This window comes from Delphinus delphis, chromosome 1, assembly GCF_949987515.2.
Source record: "Delphinus delphis chromosome 1, mDelDel1.2, whole genome shotgun sequence".
Lineage (NCBI taxonomy): Eukaryota > Metazoa > Chordata > Mammalia > Artiodactyla > Delphinidae > Delphinus > Delphinus delphis.
This window is the reverse complement of record NC_082683.1, coordinates 106,787,532-106,805,478: the sequence shown is the minus strand read 5'-3', so window position 1 is coordinate 106,805,478 and position 17,947 is coordinate 106,787,532. Positions and strand designations below refer to the sequence as shown.

General features: G+C 49.8%; 1 protein-coding gene across 1 annotated transcript; it reads left to right on the top strand.

Annotated features, from left to right (window-relative positions):
* Positions 1 to 934: 934 nt before the first annotated feature.
* On the top strand, positions 935 to 16,753 carry ANKRD35 (ankyrin repeat domain 35). Its single transcript, XM_060028645.1, has 14 exons — positions 935 to 1,195; positions 6,515 to 6,645; positions 7,427 to 7,515; positions 7,887 to 7,951; positions 8,773 to 8,830; positions 9,023 to 9,093; positions 9,412 to 9,518; positions 10,169 to 10,353; positions 10,979 to 11,016; positions 11,182 to 13,236; positions 14,942 to 15,031; positions 15,281 to 15,346; positions 15,920 to 16,020; positions 16,561 to 16,753. Exons 1-13 carry the CDS (start codon positions 1,157 to 1,159, stop codon positions 15,980 to 15,982), a joined length of 3,057 nt encoding a protein of 1,018 aa, XP_059884628.1. The 5' UTR covers positions 935 to 1,156; the 3' UTR covers positions 15,983 to 16,020; positions 16,561 to 16,753.
* The last annotated feature ends 1,194 nt before the right edge of the window (positions 16,754 to 17,947 follow it).

Sequence of the window (17,947 nt, the reverse complement as noted above, 5' to 3'; positions counted from 1 at the left end):
CACACAAGAGGCACACTTTTTTAGGTGAGGTTGGAGGGACTTTAAAAGTTTACAGAAAAAAAAAAGTCTTGAGGGGCCACCAAGTGTGAGAGGAGGCATTCCAGGGAGGATTAATCACCAGTTGGGAAGGGAACTGTAGTAGATTGGAGCAGCCTGAGCATTAGACTGTTTGTGAAAGTAGTGAGAGATGAGACTTGAACAGGCAGAGTGCAGCTCCTGATGAGCCTAGTAAACTACGTTAAGAACTCTGACCTTTATCCTGTAGGCTTTCACATGCATTTGAGTGTGCTCTCTCTGGCTGAAGGGAGGAGAAAAGAGAGACGGGTAGACTAACTGTTCAAGCACGAATTTCTGAGAATCTGAATTTAAAGGGCAGTGGAAATAATGAAGACGGTTTTGTGCATATTTTTGTGGAAGGGAATGCTTAGAATAAAAAAAATCGCTCCTCTCCCTGTGCCCTTTACTAACGTAGAGGTGCGCTGGGATATTAGGCCTGGTCCCCTTTCTCCACGTTGCGGTGGGTCGTGCATCATCCACGCTCAGTCCTTTGCTCGGCACTACAATCTCCTCCCGTTTCCAAACTGCTCTCTTCAAATCCTTCTTTGTGCCCGGGTTTTTGGCCGCGGAATGGGGGGACGAAGCAGAGGTAACTAAGTCGGCAAATATCTCTGGATATAATCAAATCTTCGTCACCAGTGGTTAAATGCGACAGTTTCTAAGAGGCGTGCACACCGGGAGACTCCTGCGGCTGCGCTCCGGGGGACGGGGCTGAGGCGGGGCTTGGGGTGGAGCCGCAGCCTGGAACTGCGGGGAGGGGCGGGGCGGGGCAGGGGGAGGAGTTTTAGCCGGATCCCGGGGAGCAGGTCGGAGCTGGGGGCGGGTTCGGTTTGGGAGGGTGAGGTTTTGAGACCAAGCCCAGGCGGAGACTGCAGGATTTTTGTCTCCGCAACGGCGGAGTGAGGCTGGGCCAGGGGCGGAGTGTTAAGACCAGCCCTCGGATTCTTGCCTCTGATTGAACGGGGTGGCCCCCCCTGGGGCGGGTCCCGGTTTGCTTTTGACAGCTCTCTTACACAGCTGCAGACGAGTCCGGTGGGTTCAGGAACCTGTGACCCCGCTCGCCGCGCGTCCCCGTCCCCCCGTGGCCCCGGCCCCGGCCATGAAGCGCATCTTCTCCTGCTCCAGCTCACAGGTGGCGGTATGTGCTACAATGTCTGGGAGGATGGGCATGGGGCTGGGGTCCAAGCCCTGTGGTGACAGAAGTCCTGAGTCCCATCTCCACGCACCGTCGCCTTTTCTCTTTATCGGTCTTTCTAGCTCTTTCGCTCCCGCAGTGCAGCCCTCCCTCCCTGCCTTCCTCAAGACCCTGTCTCCCACAAGGTCCTTTCCCTTGGCCCTTTCTTGTCCTCCAAGCATCTACACCCCCAACTAATGATATGTTTCCGGCAGCCCCTGCCGCCTCCCAAAGGCTATGTTCTCTACTTCTTCTCTGTTTCCCAGTACTGAACTACCTTCAAGTATCTGTCCTATCCCCAGCCCCTGCTCAGCCCCAAGCCCCTTTCTGTCTCCCAAGTACTGCCCCACGCCCCATTTACCAGCCCTGCCTTGTCCTCACAAGCCTGCCCTCCTATATGGCCTAATCCTTGCTCTCAGTCCAGCAAGTACTTCCAGCCCCGTGCTTTCCCCTAGCACTTCCTCATAGAGTCTTCTCTGTCCTTGCCCCCATCTCACCCCATGCCACTTCCACTTCCATTCTCTCATCAGCACCACTGGCTCTCAGACATCACTCCAAACCTCTTTCCAGTCGGTGCTCTGACAGCAGCAGCCTTCTCCTGTTCTCCCCTTCAAGCTCTGCTCCTCTCTGTCCAGTGGCTGTTCAACTCCCCGACCTCCTTCTGCCTGCTCTCTGCGGGTTAATCTTGCAGTCCGGCCTGGCCGGCCCAACAGGCACTGCCAGAGGAGGACAGTTGCCTGGCAGCTCCCCAAGGAATGGGTAAATTGCCTGCAGAATCCACTCTGGCCAGTTCACTGCAGTGCCTGGTCATCATACTGGTTTTTGGGCCACTCAAGGCCTTCTGCCTGCTTCTCCCCATAATCTTCCTTCATTCTAGACCCTCACCCAGTTGTTTAGGGCCTATACTCTCTGCTTCCTTTGACTGAGCTGGGGAACGGTAATGGTGAGAGGCGAAGAGGATAAAATGGATTCACTCTGAGAGTTCCCAGTAGAAGTCACTGTCCTCCCCATGTTCTCCCAGAACAAAACACAGGGAGAAGACTACAGAAGGGAGTGGCTAAGGGAGGGTATAGCTTCTTCTTCTCTGAAGATCTCTTACAGAGAGACCCCCTATCTAGGGATGAAATTTTGTGTGGAGACTGGGATGACAGTTCATTTTGAAGTGAAGTAGCCAACTACCTGTAGTAATATTGCTTAGCCTAACTTGACTTTGTGGTGTCATTCATTGAGCAAACGTGAGAAATGCTCAGCTCACCCTGCTTGGGCAGGCCACAGAAGCCTGGAAGTGACCTACGAGGCAAGAGTAGGAACTCTGTTGAGGCCTGTTCTCATCCCACTTAATGTTTGCTTCCCCACTTAGTTTCCACACATTAATCAACCAATCAAAAGGCATTTACTGAATGACTACTAAAGGTACCAGAAACTGAGGCTATCCAGAATTTCTTAACTCGGGATGATTTTCTTATTCACATGGACTCTTTCTTAGTTACTGAAAGTCCTCCACATTGCCTTGCCCTTTCAGGTTTGTGGAGTCTGCCTGCTCCTTAGGAATGGGGAAACTATCTCATTCATCCTGATTCTCCAATTGTTGGTCAATACCTACTTTCCAGGATGCTGGGATGAACAATGGGCTGAATGTTGGAATTCTAAAGCATTCCTCTGTCCTTCCTCATCCCAGCTCTACAGAGGTTTGGCCATGAAGAATTTCTACCCATTCTAAACTCTTCTTAGTACAAGATTATAGGTAGTAAATTAGGTGAATTTAGAACTACTTAGCTGGAAAGAAATGTGTTTCCTCAGTCAGGGTATGGATCCAACAAGATTGAAAATAGACCAGTTTAAGCTGTAAATTGTTTCCTCTTGAAACTTCCCCACACTTCTCATGATAAATTCCTCCACTCCCTGAGTGGCTAACCGCTCTGAACCAGTTTGTCAGAGAAATAGTGTGACAGCCTTCCTGACCACTCCCAAAGCCTGGCTTCCCAGTCATGGCAGAAGATTGCCCCTTTCCATACCCGCTCCCACCCCTGGATCCAGATTGCACCCTCAGATTGAGATAAGGACTGAAGGATCTGTGATCATTTAAAAATTAATCTAAGTCATCCAGAATACATATAGGAAGTTTAAGAAACAAAAAAACAAAAGCCAGCTCCTATAATCTCATTTTGATCTAGTCAAGTAGAGGATACCTTTGAGGGTGTCTTACATAGGCAGCTTACTCTGCGTATGTAGGAAGTAAGTCAGAAAATAGCTTTAAACAGTAGGCACTGGATCAGCTTAGAGGAATGTCAGTTGCATTTTAAAAATTGAGAGACAGCTCCTGGTTCCTCCAGGACAGCATTTCCATTTCCATTCACCTGTCCTACAGAGGTACCCACTCTCTCTGCTGTTTCTCTCTCTACTGTTGGTGTGTTCCACCTTGATAGGACTGTCATAGACACATGGCCAGAGATAAGCAGAGGCTGCAATTACTTCTACAAAGCCACCCCCCCCACCCCCAATCCTACGGGAGATACAAAGCTTATCCTTGTTTTGAGTCTGCTGATTAATTTGGTGATTGCTCCCTTGAGGCTGTGATGAACAATAGACTGGATCTTGAAATTCAGAAGCATCCCTCTGCTCTTTTTTTTTTTTTTTTGTACTTGCCATGTGGCCATGCGGGATCTTAGTTCCCCTACAAGGGATCGAACCCGTGCCCCCTGCATTGGGAGTGTAGAGTTTTAACCACTGGACTGCCAGGGAAGTTCCCCTCTGTTCTTCTTCACCCTAGCTCTGCAGAGGTTTGGCTGTGAAGAATTTCTACCTATACTAAATTCTTCTTGGTATAACAAAATTATAGGAAGTAAATTGGGTGGATTTAGAACTATCTAGCTGGAAAGAGAATTATCTACCTTGCTAAGAAGCACCTTTACCATCTATACAGCTTGACTGTCATACATTACCCGATATGATCAAGATCCCTTCCTCCCACTCCCCTGGATGGAGAATTCTGAGCCCAGGAACACCCAAAATGTGCCAAGCAAGGCTAGGAAGGCTGGGGATTAGGGCTAACATTTATTGTGTACCTTAACTACGTGACAGACAGTTCTAGGTGCTTTATATAGTGTTATTTTATTAGCAAACTGAGGTTCAAAAAAGTTTTACATGCCTCAATTCACAAGGATAGAAAGTGTTAGAATCAGGATTTTAAATAGAGAACTTCAGATTGAGGTCAGCTGATGGTGGCGTCCTGTGGTGGAGGTGTAGTTCTAGCTGTCTGCTTTTTCTGAGGGTGATATGGCCCCCCATGGGGCATTGGATAACGTGTTATTACATCTCAGTCTGTTGGTATGTGGAGCAGTCATTTTGCTTATTATGTCCTTTGAGAATTAACCTGTTTGGAGACTCTTCTCCTTGTACAGAGGAGTGTCTGAAGGTGGGTGGTTTTACCCTGGAGGCGGTCTTAGACTGTTTATTTGAAAATAAGTAAACCTTCCATAGCTCCGTAGTAAATGGCCTGGTGGTGAGAACTAGAATAGGGCATCTGATGGCCTGGGTTCTAATCTCAATTTTACCACTATTTTGTGGTGTGACCCTGGACAGTTATCTAACCTCAGTGTGCTTCAGTTTCTTTTCTGTCAACTAGATAAAATAATATCAGCCCTAACTACTTTCTAGGGGTGTTGAGAGGGTAATTGAAATAGCACTTAAAAGGGCTACGAGGAATTACCTCACGAGTATTACCTCAGAATCCATCTACCTTAGATAATTGTATGGTTTAGGCATTTAAAGTCTTTCCTGTTCTTGATTAATAATTTGCCCTGGCTATGTATCTGAAAATGAGTTGGCTTCCATAGACCCCTTTTTTCCCCACCTTCTCCTATAGCCTCTTCTTGTTGCAATTACACCTCATAAAATGCAATGTGCCGCCACCAGTCCCCCACTGCTTCCTGTTTTTTTATAAGGATGCCATACACTTGTATAGCTTTTTACAGTTTACAGAGAGATTTTATATACGTTAGCTCATTTAATACAGCATGATGAGGTAGTTATTATTTTCCTCATTTTATAGATGAGGAAACAGATTAGAGGTGTTCAATGACTTACTCTAGGTAGCTGAAGTATGTGAATTACTGAAGTAGCTGAACAAGGCCGTGAACTTAGGCCTGCTGACAAATATTCACCTAGGGCCCTTTTCACCATTCCACAGATTTTTGCATCCTTTCTTCCTTTCCTTTCCTTTCCTCTCTGGACCAAACCAGGCTTTTCCGTGCTTTCAGCTCTGGGTGTTTTTACACAGCTCTTTCATGTTCTGTGATACTTCAATTATTGTAATTACCCCACCACCTGAAAAAGTCAAGCTGGCATGGTAGAACAATGCGTGCCCAGGTATGGCTGTTGTCTGGGACAGCTGCTCCCTGCCAGGAAAATGAGGAGGGAGGGAAGGGTGGAGGAGGGGAGCTGCCTCCTCAAGCCGAGCTAGAAACCTGTCTTTGCCTTTTGGTTGTTGTTGCCATGGAAGGGGAAGAAGGACTAGCCTGAGGGCATAGGCATGAGAAGGGAAAACGAAAACTCTGTACTTCTGCTCCTAGTTTTGGGCTCCAAAGCCAATGGGTAGAGATGCTATGGATAGGTATTTGGACTCCTAGCTATGACCCAAAGCCAGGTGCCTTGATTTCTCAAATATCTGAGAACAAAGAAACAGAGGAGCATGGGGCTTGGGGCATTGAGAGGCAAGGTGAACCCAGTCCAGAGTGGTCAGTTTGGTTCAGTTTGCTCCAGCAAGACTTAAAGAGCAAAAGGGAAAGGAATCATGGCTACGATTGCTAGGAGTTTGTGCACCTAACAACAATAATCATAATGCTGATAAAAAGATACTTGAGGGCCGCGGAGTGGCTGGGCCCGTGAGCCATGGCCGCTGAGTCTGCGCGTCTGGAGCCTGTGCTCCGCAACGGGAGAGGCCACAACAGTGAGAGGCCTGCGTACCGGAAAAAAAAAAAAAAAAAGACATTTGAATTACTATGCATTCAGTCCTCAAAAATGATTTTTAATTCAGTAGTCCAAGCACCTTTTGGTCCAGGGCTGGCAAAAACGGGCAGTAGTCCCCAGTGGCATATGAGTTGGTGACTATTTAACTGGCCCACCTAGAAGGACTAAATGATCTAGACTGAGCGACTTGTGGAACACTGAAAGGATCTCAGGGATGTCCCTTTTCCCTTGCTTGGCATCCTAAACATGTTCTTCTTTTCTTTCTCCACTCTACCCCCGCCTCTTATATTCACGCAATCTGTGGCTCTGGACCAGGTGGAGAGATGGAACCGCCGTGATCAGAAGCTTCTGGAGGCAGTGCAGCGGGGGGACGTGGGATGTGTGGCTGCCCTGGCCTCCAGGAAATCTGCCCGACCCACCAAGCTAGACTCGAACGGCCAGTCCCCGTAAGTAAGCCTTCTTGATCCCCACCCTTGGTATGTGGCTCTCTTTAAAAACCCAAACCCCAGTATGATGTAAGACCAGGAAATGCCTACAACGTCAGAGCCCTTTTTTGTCTTAATTAGCAAGTATATCAATAAATCTTTGCTACATATCAAGTGCTGCACAAAGTGGGGGAAGAAGATATTGTCCCTGAGGTCCACACACCTCATGACCCACATCAACAAAATTGACCAAAAAAGGACATAAAGCCCATGAAACAAACGGAAAACTGAAACATACACTAAATAGAGTATTTCTTCATTGTACAAATAGGAGGGTGTGTATGCTTGAGAAATTAGGAGTGCAGTGGTGGCCATGAGAGTCATGTGGCTGGAAGGAGTGATTAGAACAAGAGGGATATTAGCCCTTGTCTCTACCCAAGTCAGCCTGCAAATGTCCAGCCCTCTGCTCTGGCCCACTCTGTGACACTTCCAGTCTGCTAAGTGTCCTGTGCTGAGTTACAGGTAATTATGTGTTCCCTGGACGCCCCTGCAGTGCTCTGAGATTGCTTGAGACCTGTAGCTCTTATTCCTACCTTTGCTCCCAGCCTCCTCTGAAGTTTTAACAGTAGGCCATTTATATAGGCTTCTCTTTCTCAGAAAGTCAGGCTACGGGAGCTTCCCTCTCTGCTTTTGGGATTGGCTTCGGGGTGACGGAGCTTAGTAGGCAGTGCTTATTAAGGTTCTCCCATTCCTCATCCCCTGGTCCCTTCATCCTTCTGCCTCTCGGCGTTGATTCTGGCAGGTTTCATCTGGCAGCCTCCAAAGGCCTGACAGAATGTCTGACTGTACTACTTGCAAATGGGGCTGACATCAACAGCAAGAATGAGGATGGTGAGTTAGACTAAAGCACTGGGTCATGCTGCTTGCTTTTCCCTTTACAGCAGCAGTCGGGGGGTGGGGGGCCAGTGCTGGGCCCTGCTGGAGGTTCCAACTGTAGCCCTCCTGCTTCTCTCCTCATAAGTTCTGGCCAGTCTCCTTCCAGGGGTTCCGCTCCCTGCAAGCTGGGCCTACCTCACCCCCATTCCCACCTCCACCGCAGGTACCAGGCACTTGGGGAACAGGAATTTCTGGCCCCATGTGGCTGAGAGCCTCTCTCTCTAATCTCCCTCTGATTATATGTGCGTCTCTTGCCTTCCCTCCCTGTGAGTCATCGGTATGCATGGGGCCACCCACGCTCCCTCTCCCCTTCTTTCGCTTCCCAGGGAGCACCGCCCTGCACTCGGCCACTATTTCCTGCCAGCCACAATGTGTCAAGGTCCTGCTGCAGGTAAGAGCAACCTCTGATACTACTCCTGTGAAAGGAAGAAGAGGACCCAGAGACGCCTTACTCTGTCTTGTACTCACAAGCAATATTTGGTCAAATGTGCCCCTCTCATTCCCAATAAGAGAGCTAGTAATCACTTATTCATTAGTTCGCCAACATTTGTTTAACACCTGCTATGTGCAGACACCCTGCTTAATGCTGCCCTTGAGGGCATGTCGTAAAGCAGCGTTGCCAGGGACTGACTGCCAGTCAGTTAATATGCATGTATTGAGCTCAGCCACCGGCAGAGGCACTGCAGAGACTAACTGCTGTGATCATGGGCTGGTGGAAGGATGGCAGAGGTGTTCACATTAAACCCAAAGCCTGCTGTCTGTTTTGAGGAGTTTGTGGTGTAGGAGTACAAAGAGAAATATACATGTGAAATGACATATGGACAGTTCAGAAATAAGCCTCCCAAAGTTCAAAGGCACAGTTCAACAGGCCACTGTGCAAATGGATGTTCTGCTTTGTTCTTCCTGGCCCTTTCCAAGTTTCCCAGTTATGATCCTAAAATACCAGACATAGACTCAGGTGTCATTTTCCCTAACATGTTTATTTACCTATAATATGATTTTTCTTAGGCCCTAGGTTTATGAACCAGGGCTGAAATTCAAGGCTGCCTATCACCTGCAAGGAATAAATTGGACTTGCCTAGTAGGTAGCCAAAGTCATGGCCCTCCTGCCCCTCCCCACAGTACTGTGAAAGCTGGTGACCCAACAGGGGGTTATGGGATGAGAATGTTAACACCACGCTCCATGCTGCTTCCCTTTGTGGCTGTTTGCAGCATGGTGCCAATGAAGATGCTGTAGATGTGGAAAATCGTACTCCATTGCACTGGGCAGGTGTGTGCCAGGGGACTGGTGGGAAACAGGGCTGCAGGGACCAGAGGATGGGGAGGGAGGGGGGGATAACATTTGGTGGGAAGAGCAGGCCAGAGCTGACTGCTGAAATGGTCGGAGGGAATGCTGCGTCATGGTCTGACTAGGTGTCCTTCCTGCTTCCCCTTAACCCGATCGTCCCGCAACCCTCCGTAGCCTTCTCTGGCTGTGCCTCAAGTGTGCTCCTCCTGTGTGATCACGAAGCCTTCCTGGATGTCCTGGATAATGTGAGTGTCAGCTGGGCAGCTGGGCAGGGCCCTACATGGGGAGACTGCTGCTTTCTCTGAACTTAATTAGCCAAGTTCCATGACCAGGGGTTGTGTAGCACCACCTCCTCTTCCTTCTCCCCATGCCCTTCCTCCTCTTCCACACAGAGAGGTTAAGGCTTATCTTCTGGAGAGCTTCTAACCCTCTGAGAAGGAGTATTTAGCCCCAGGATCGGGGCTTTTTCCTGGAGAGGTACGGGAACAGGAGAGTTGGTTGCATTGTGTCAAAGCTCTGGTTCCCCCGGTTCCTCGTGAACCCCCTTCCCACAATCTGTGCAGGATGGACGTACACCCCTGATGATTGCATCGCTGGGTGGTCATGCAGCTATCTGCTCACAGCTACTGCAGAGAGGCGCCCGGGTTAATGTCACTGACAAGAATGACAAGTGAGCCTTCCCCGTCTTCCCACCCCAAATCCCGACCCTGACCAATATAGAAAGGAGCCACTGGGCAAAGTGTGTGTGTGTGTGTGTGTGTGTGTGTGTGTGTGTGTGTGTGTGTGTGTGTATTGGGGAAGAAGGCATGTTGGTCTCTGTTTTCTTGGGAACCTCTCTTCTTCGCAGTGGTGGTTCAGAAGAGCACTGCTTGTTGCTTCACTGTTTTCCTCTTGGTGAGTTGAGAACGTTTTCCTTATACTTTCCTATGCTGTTGCTGACACTGCCATCTTCCTAGCATAGGTGACTCTGGAAGTAGAATCAATACCTCTGGATCCCCTAGTTTAATTTACTGGTTTTCGAACTATCTTCTAAGCAATGGAATACTTTTTCCCCAGTAAAGAATTTATGCAGAACCTCAATATATAAAGCAGATGGAAGTGGAGCCCTTCTAATTGGCCCCCTGCTTTCTGATGCTATAGCTCCAAGGAATGACATTTGAAAAGTTCTGGTCTGGCCTCATGCTTTGTCACTGGCTGGTGTTGGTCTGTGGTTCTCCTGACCACACTGAGTGAGAGCTGACCTTGTGAGTGGATTTTTTGAAACCAGGACTCCTGGGTTCCATGAGAAAAGCTTATGCTCAGATTTGTCCCAACCCATAGATCGGCTCTGATCCTGGCCTGTGAAAAAGGCAGCACTGAGGTGGCTGAACTGCTCCTGAGCTATGGAGCAGATGCAGGGGCGGTGGACAGCACGGGGCATGACGCTTTGCATTATGCTGTACGCACACAAGACAAGCTGCTGTGGAGGCTGCTACGGCAGGCCCTGAACCGGCAGGGGCGGGGAGGTAAAGCCAATACCCTTTTGTAACTTCAAGATGCTCCTCGATAGCCTTAGAATCAGAGAAGCGTCTTAGAATCCCATTTGTTTCCATGGCGATAATAATTGTCACTTTAGTTGAGAGTATACTTATTTACTGCTGCTGCTATGAGATGACTCCAAATTCCCAAAAGCACAGTCACAAAATTCTTCAAAGCAGCCTTGTCTCTCACTGAAGGCCACTCTGGCTAGTACTATTGCTAGCATTTACGAGTTGCAATTGTACATCTATTTATGTGATTTGATGGTCAATCTCTCTCTCTCCCCTACTAGACTGTAACCCCCTCAGATGACAGGCCATCTCTGTCTTGCTCACCATTGAGGTCCTGGTGCCTATAACAGTGCCTGGCACAGTGTCCAATAAATAAGTGAGTGAATGAAATGAATAGCTGGCATATCTCTGAGATAGGCAATGAAGGTTGCTGGACAGCTAGGGATCCATCAAATAGGGGTGGCTTTCCCTATTCGACATGTGTGGTAAAGGATTAACACTGAGGGGCCACTCCTTTCAGAGAAAGTCTGAAGGCAGAGTGTGGGCTAGAAGCACGTGGGCCCTGTCTCCTCTCTCATTTTCCCCATGTCTTTTCATATAGGTCAGGAGTTAGTTCAACACCCAGATCTTTCATCCCAGGTAAGACCCTAAGTGCCTTCTCCTTTCGCTTCTGACCCACCCCAGGCTTTCCTGCTGGGATATCTCCCAGGCAGTGATCACCGGGGCATCGAGACAGTCTAAGAGAAGAAAGGCCCTCTTGGGCTAGCTGCCTGGGTTTACTTCACTGTTCCTTTTTCTCCATAGGCCTCCCCATCTGAGCCTCAGGTGGGTTCTCCACCTAAGAGCCCATGGAGAGCAGAGCCTGAGGAGGAGCAGGAGGAAGAAGAGGATGAAGATCCCTGTTCAGAGGAGTGGAAGTGGAAGTACGAAGAGGAGCAGAGGAAAGTTTCCCAGTTGGAGCAGGAGCTGCTGCGAAATACGGAAGAGCGTAAGGCTCAATCGGCAGCTTATCTGAGCCTGGAGAGCCAGATTCAAGAACAGGTTCGGGAGCTGGGGCTCCTCCTATCACAAGAGCCCGGAACTCCGGGAGACCTGCGCTCTAGTCTCCGGCCTGGAGGAGATGGCATGGAGCAGGGTTGTACCCTCGACCTGCTGGCTAAGTGCATACAAGAGCTAAAGAAGCAGCAACAGGCAGCAGCCGCAGCTGCAGCAAAGCCAGTATTAGCTTCCAAGAAGGCTGAGGATTCAGCTGGAGGGGTGATCCAGTATGACGCCCATGGAAGGTCCCAACCAGAACAGGAGCCACCCCACAGCCCAAGGTCTGAGACCATTGGGAGATCCACAGGACAGCAATTGACCGCCAATGGTGGGCAGGCCCTTGGCCCTGATCACACTGACCAACTGCATGCTGGCCAGAAGCCGAGGCCCCAGGCCCCAGGGGCTGAACCAACAGGCACAGTGGCTGAACCAGTGCACACGGCAGCCATGAACCAGCTCCTGCTACAGCTGAGGGAGGAACTGGCTGCGGTGTGGCGAGAAAAGGATGCAGCCCGGGGGGCTTTATCAAGACCAGACCTGGAGGGAGCTGTGGGGACGTCCCGGGCTGAGGCTGCAGCAGCAGCCTGGGAGAAGATGGAGGCCAGGTTGGAGCAGGTGCTGGTGAGGCTGGATCGGGCAAAAGCAGGATTACAGATGAAACCTGAGGCCCCTGCCCAGGAGCCCAGAGAGGGATCCCCAAAGGCAGGCCCAGGGGCCATCACCAAAGAGGGTGAAGGGAAGGAGGAAGGGACTCCTGGGGCCTGGGGAGAGCCTCTAGGGATGCCTGGAGGGGAACAGATGCCAGGAGGCCGCCTGGCGGAGGGACAGCTGGAGAAGGAGGTGTCAGCACTGAGGCTGAGCGACAGTAACTTGCTGCAGGAGTTGGGGGAGCTGGGCCAGGAGCGGCAGTGGTTGCAGGGGGAGCTGCCATCCCTGAGCCAGCGGCTACAACGGGAGTGCATGCCCAAGCCAGAGGCGCAGGTCCAGCTACAGCGGGAGTGCGTGCCCAAGCCAGAGGTGCAGGTCCAGCTACAGCAGTTGCAGTGGAGCATGGGGCTGCTGACAGATGAACTGGCCCTGGAGAAGGAGGCCACCGAGAAGTTGCGGAAGCGCCTGGCCTCCCAGAGCAGAGGCCTCCGGGGACTGTGGGACTGCCTGCCCCCAGACTTGGTGGGCAGGGGGAGCGCACGGTGCCCAGCGGCCGATCGCCTGGAGGAGCTGCAGTCCTGCGTCAGCGCCCTGGTGGCCAGGCACCGCGAGGCCCAGCAGGTGCTGGCTCGGCTAGAAGAGGAAAACCAGCAGCTGCGGGGCTTCCCTGCCCGATGTGGGGAACCGGGCGCCTCCTCAGAGGCCTCAGCGTCCCCCCAAGTTGAAGCTCTGGAGCAAGACCTGGGGAAGCTGGAGGAAGAGCTGCAGGCGGTTCAGGCCACGATGAGCGGGAAGAGCCAGGAGATCAGGAAGCTGAAGCAGCTGCTCTACCAAGCCACGGAGGAAGTGGCTGAGCTGAGGGCCCGGGAGGCGGCCGGTCTGCAGCAGCACGAGCAAACTCGGGGCTCACTGGTGGCCCAGGCCCGGGCTTGGGGCCGGGAGCTAAAGGCCCTGCTGGAAAAGTATAATACGGCCTGCAGGGAGATGGGACGGCTGCGGGAGGCGGTGGCCGAGGAGCGGCGCAGGAGCGGGGACCTGGCCGCGCGTGCGGCGGGGCAGGAGCGCCAGGCCAGCGAGCTGCGCGGGCGGTCCGAGCAGTTGGAGAAAACGGCGGAGCTGCTGAAAGAGAAGGTGGAGCATCTCATCGGGGCTGGCCGGGACAAGGAGGCCAAGGTGAGCAGACCGGGTAGCCGAAGGGAGCATCAGGGCAGGTTTGTGTGTTTAGGATTGGCTGACCGGAATCTATCTTTGGTTCGTCCGATTAATACCCCAAACAGAACACCAGTCATTTGCAAGGACCGCAATATGTTCTCCTGGGTCTGAGGGGGTCTGGGATTGAGATTGGAGGTGAGGTAAGTTATAAATACAAGAGAGAAGGGGGTTTAGGTATTAGAATTTGGGACGCAGGGTTCAGAAGCAGTGTGGTCAGGGCTACCACCATTGGGGTACTATGGTTTAATCGGCATTTTGACTTAGGTAATGTATTAGCCTGCGAAGACAGCGGATGCTGTGGTGAGTCGCTGTGGTTTTGCTAGGGTTCTGAGGAGGTGCCTGGGCTAGGGGTTGCTGACGGGTTAAGAGAAGTAGACTAGACTGTAGTCCCTTTCTCCCCTCCCACTTCAGTCAGAGTGGGCTCTACAAAAGATTTCCATTGGCAAAGAGGGTGCCAATGCAGAGAAAAACAAAAGTTTGAAAACCATTGTGTTAGATACCCGAGTTTCCTAATGATTGCTCCAAAGGTGAATGAATATAAGTCTACAGGCTTCCAACAGACATGTTTTACAAATTCAAAAACATCAATTTACAAATGAATTTAGTAATTGTAGAACTACCTGTGCAGTGAGTGAATTCAGACTTATCAAAGTTTGTGTACATGATCAAATTTGGAAGGATTAAAAAATATAGGGAATATATATTTTACAGACTATAAAGGACATAAAAATAGAAGGAATGTTATACAGAATAGGAATCAGTGTGGGGTGGGGCTAATTAAAGAAAGGAATTTTCTGTTGGTGTTGAAGGGGAAGATAAAAGTAGACAAATGAGCAAAAAAAATAGTGTAGTGGGCTCCGAACTGAGGTTGTCTGCATTTGAATTTCAATTTCAAAACGAACTGATTGGGAATTCCCTGGCGGTCCAGTGGTTAGGACTCCTGGCTTCCACTGCAGGTGGCCTGCGTTTGATCCCTGGTCGGGGAACTAAGATCCCACAAGCTGCATGGTGTGGCCAAAAAAAAAAAAAAGAAACAAAAAAACCAAAACTGATTGATCTTGGGTGAGTTATCTAAGCCTCAGTTTTCTCATCTATAAAATGCGGATAATAACAGAGTTGTTGTGAGGATTACATTAAATAAGACATTATATTTAAAATAAGACAATTTTTGGTAAATGGCTGGTACTCAGTAGAAGTTAGCTAGTTTTATTATTCCTACTACCACTATTCCTATTACTGCTGGTTATCATTAACTGCATTTGTACCTCAGTCTCACAAACCACAGAAACTCATCTCCATTTCCCTCAGTGGTCAGTAGGCCAAAGTAGGTCAGGATCCAGTACAGAGTTAAGAGTGTGTCCCATGAATTCAAAGAGATCTTGGTTCAAATTATGATTTCATCACTTATTAGCTGTATGATTTTGACAAATTACTTAACTCAGGCACCTTATCTACAAAATGTGAATAATAATACTTCCCTCAGAGAAGGATTGTTCTTTTCAGAACAGAAGAAGAGCTGTTTTGAGTATTAAGTGGGACAATGTGTGTAAAAGTATCTGGCAGATATTAACTACCCAATAAAAGGAAACTCACCTTGACTTTGGGTGGTGTTGGGGTGGGAAATGACTGGGGCCTCATTGGTTCCTTTTCTTTCCTTTGACCTCAGATCAAGGAATTGTTGAAGAAGCTGGAGCAGCTTTCAGAGGAGATTCTAGTAGTTCGGGGAGAAAATGCTCACCTTGCCCGACAGCTGCAGGTATGTCTGGCTCTCGGAGGAATGGACACTGCTAGAGAAGAGGGTGCACAGTGGAAGTGATGTACCTGTGGGAGAGATTCTGGGGATTCCAGAGGCCTGGCTAGGCAGTGGTCTAGGCTGAGCCAGTGATGGGCCAAGGGAGCCTACCTGGCACAGCTGAGCACTTCACTTCATTGTTCCTCATGCTTGGGGGATGAGGGTGAGTGTGAGAGACTGGGCACATGACTTCCCATTGATGCTCACTCCCAGGATTCCCAGAAGAACCACGAAGAGATCATCTCCACCTACAGAAATCATCTGCTGAATGCCGCTCAGGTGAGCCTGGGGACAGGTAGAGGCAGAGAGCTGGCCAGGGGGCATTGCATTTGGCATCCCTTCTCTTACCTGCACAGACTCGTCTCTCAGGAAGCTGGACTTTAGATGTCCCAGTACCAGGTTTCTGGATATCATTAGGCAGACTGAGAGAAGTTATGCATGAATGTGAGGGGGAGAGGTGTTTGCCCCTCCTTTTCAATTCCCTGATTGACGTAAGGCTTTTTCCTGTCCCCTACACCACTCTCAGCGTCCTCCTGAGCCAGCTTATCCCTCGCCAAGGAAGAAGAGGTGGGTGGCTCGTTCCTTTATTAGGAACAATAATAACTACAAAGAATCGAACACTTATTGTGTACCCGGTGCTTTGCTCCATAGTCACAGTTGTAACCTTCACAGCAGTTCTAAAAAGATTATCTTCCTTGTGAAGATTAGGAAACAGCTATTGAGAAGTCAGTAGTATAAGTGAGGGCACGTAGTTAGTAAGTAGCATCCTACTCTACCATAGAAACTCTCCCTTTCCTGTCTCTCTCATTTCCTTTTCTTCATCTCCTTTTGTTTCTTTCATGCTGCCTACAGGGCTACATGGAACAGGATGTGTACAGTATCCTACTGCGAATCCTCAGCATCCAGGAGGAGTGAGGCATCCTGTGCCCTGAAGAATATGGGATCTCTCTGTTGTGAGTTGTGGTCTGAGGGTGATGAGGGAAGGAACTTGGGAGAAAGGAGGCTTAAGGATAGAAACTGGAGTCTCCTTTTGCCCCATGTGGTAGCTGACACTAGGGAGTCCTGTGGGGCATAGAGCGTTTGAGGTGAGGTCAATTGAGAAGATATGATATGGGGAATCACTGGGTGGAGTCAGGAATCAGTGAGCAGGTAGACTGAAGGGGTCTGACTTATGAGATGGAGACAGAAAAGAGGAGTTGAATGACTCTCCTAAGGTCTGGGGTAGAGAGATGCCAGTGAAAGATGAGTGATGGTGGGATAGTGGTGCACAGTTGTTTCCTAGTGTGGGACTCTACAGATTCCAGAATCTCTCCTTCACTCCCACACCATTCATTCAAAGTGTAGTCATCCTCCATCCTTCTCCCTGCCCCTATGCAGGCAGCCACCTTCTCCAGTCCAGATAGATGAGGATCATCTTTAGCATCTTGGCATGGGTGGGAGGAGACAGAGGGTATAGAAGTGTGTGCATTTCATCCTTGAATTTCTTCTTTCAGGGAATAGAGCATCCCTGGTTGCCAGAGCCTCCAACAGGCTGTGGCGGGTGGTGGGTTGGCCACTACGGGTGTGTGGGTGGGGCTTCACCTGACGTTATGGACCCCAGACCTGAGAACCTGAACCTTGGACTCAGCGTGGATGAGATCAGAGGAGGTGTGGATGGAAGCCAGCTCTGTGGAGAATAAAGCAGGAGGCAGGATGATATTGGGTGTCGTTTTTTCTGCCTAAAGGGGCATGGGGGAAGGAATCTTTTTCATTCCTTTTTGATCACAAATGGCCCCATAAGTTAGCTGCTTTCACACTTTGATTATGATCCATAGTAACAAATACATTTTACATCCTGTGTGTACATACCTGAAATAATATTTACCCTTACTATTTCTATTCTGTTCTATATTCCATCAAAAAATATTGGTTACAATACATCCACTAATGGGTCAAGACCCAGTTTGAAAAACAGCATTCTCACAGTTTGAAAAACAGCCCTCTGTAAAAATGGAGATTGACATTCTTCCTTTCTCTTTCTCAAATCTGCTTCTTACTGACTGACACACCTCTAATCTTTTTTCTCTCCCTTGGGACTCCTCAGTCCACTATCTTTTTTAAGAAGGATAGATGGAGAGACCTAGATTTTATTCAAGATGTACAATCTAAAATATTCTATCGGGCTTCCCTGGTGGCGTAGTGGTTGAGAGTCCGCCTGCCGATGCAGGGGACGTGAATTCGTGCTCCGGTCCGGGAAGATCCCACATGCCACGGAGCGGCTGGGCCCCTTGAGCCATGGCCGCTGAGCCTGCGCGTCCGGAGCCTGTGCTCCGCAACGGGAGAGGCCGCAACAGTGAGAGGCCCGCGTACCGCAAAAAAAAAAAAAAAAAATTCTATCGTGTTAAACCATGTGTCTAGATTTGAGGTGCATGGTCTTATGTAGTCAGTGTTCTTTGCCCCAGGTGCAAAGAGGGATGAAAAGTCTGATTCCTGGAAGAGGGAAGAAAGGATACTCAGCTTTGGCTTCTTGCCCCCAGTTCTGTTCTCAGACTGAAAAAGTGTATCTCTCTGGTCCACTTCCCCTGGGTCTCCTCCCCTTCCTGCCTCTTCACCAGCCAGATTGCTAGGTGAGAGTGAGGCAACTGAGTTCTTCCAAAATCTGGAATTGCTGTTTGGTGGCCGCCGCACTGATCCCTCCCAGTTCCTTCTCGCAGCCCCCCACCCCCCCGCTGGGTTATGCTGGGTCAGGCAGCAGCGGTTTGGCAGTGGAGACTGACTGGGCTGAGAGAATAGTGGGGAGGGGCCGTCGTGGAAGACAGGGGGCCACTGGAGGGCTGCAGAGCCTCGCTCCAGGGTCTGGCCAGGAAAAGAGCAGCTATGTAGATTAGGTCCTAAAGAAGA

Bases quoted from the DNA above. Each gene is read 5' to 3' on its own strand.
- ANKRD35 (XM_060028645.1), top strand. From the start codon at position 1,157: ATGAAGCGCATCTTCTCCTGCTCCAGCTCACAGGTGGCG. The intron at 6,646-7,426 runs GTAAGTAAGCCT...TGATTCTGGCAG, and splicing joins GACTCGAACGGCCAGTCCCC to GTTTCATCTGGCAGCCTCCA. The intron at 10,354-10,978 runs GTAAAGCCAATA...CTTTTCATATAG, and splicing joins GAACCGGCAGGGGCGGGGAG to GTCAGGAGTTAGTTCAACAC.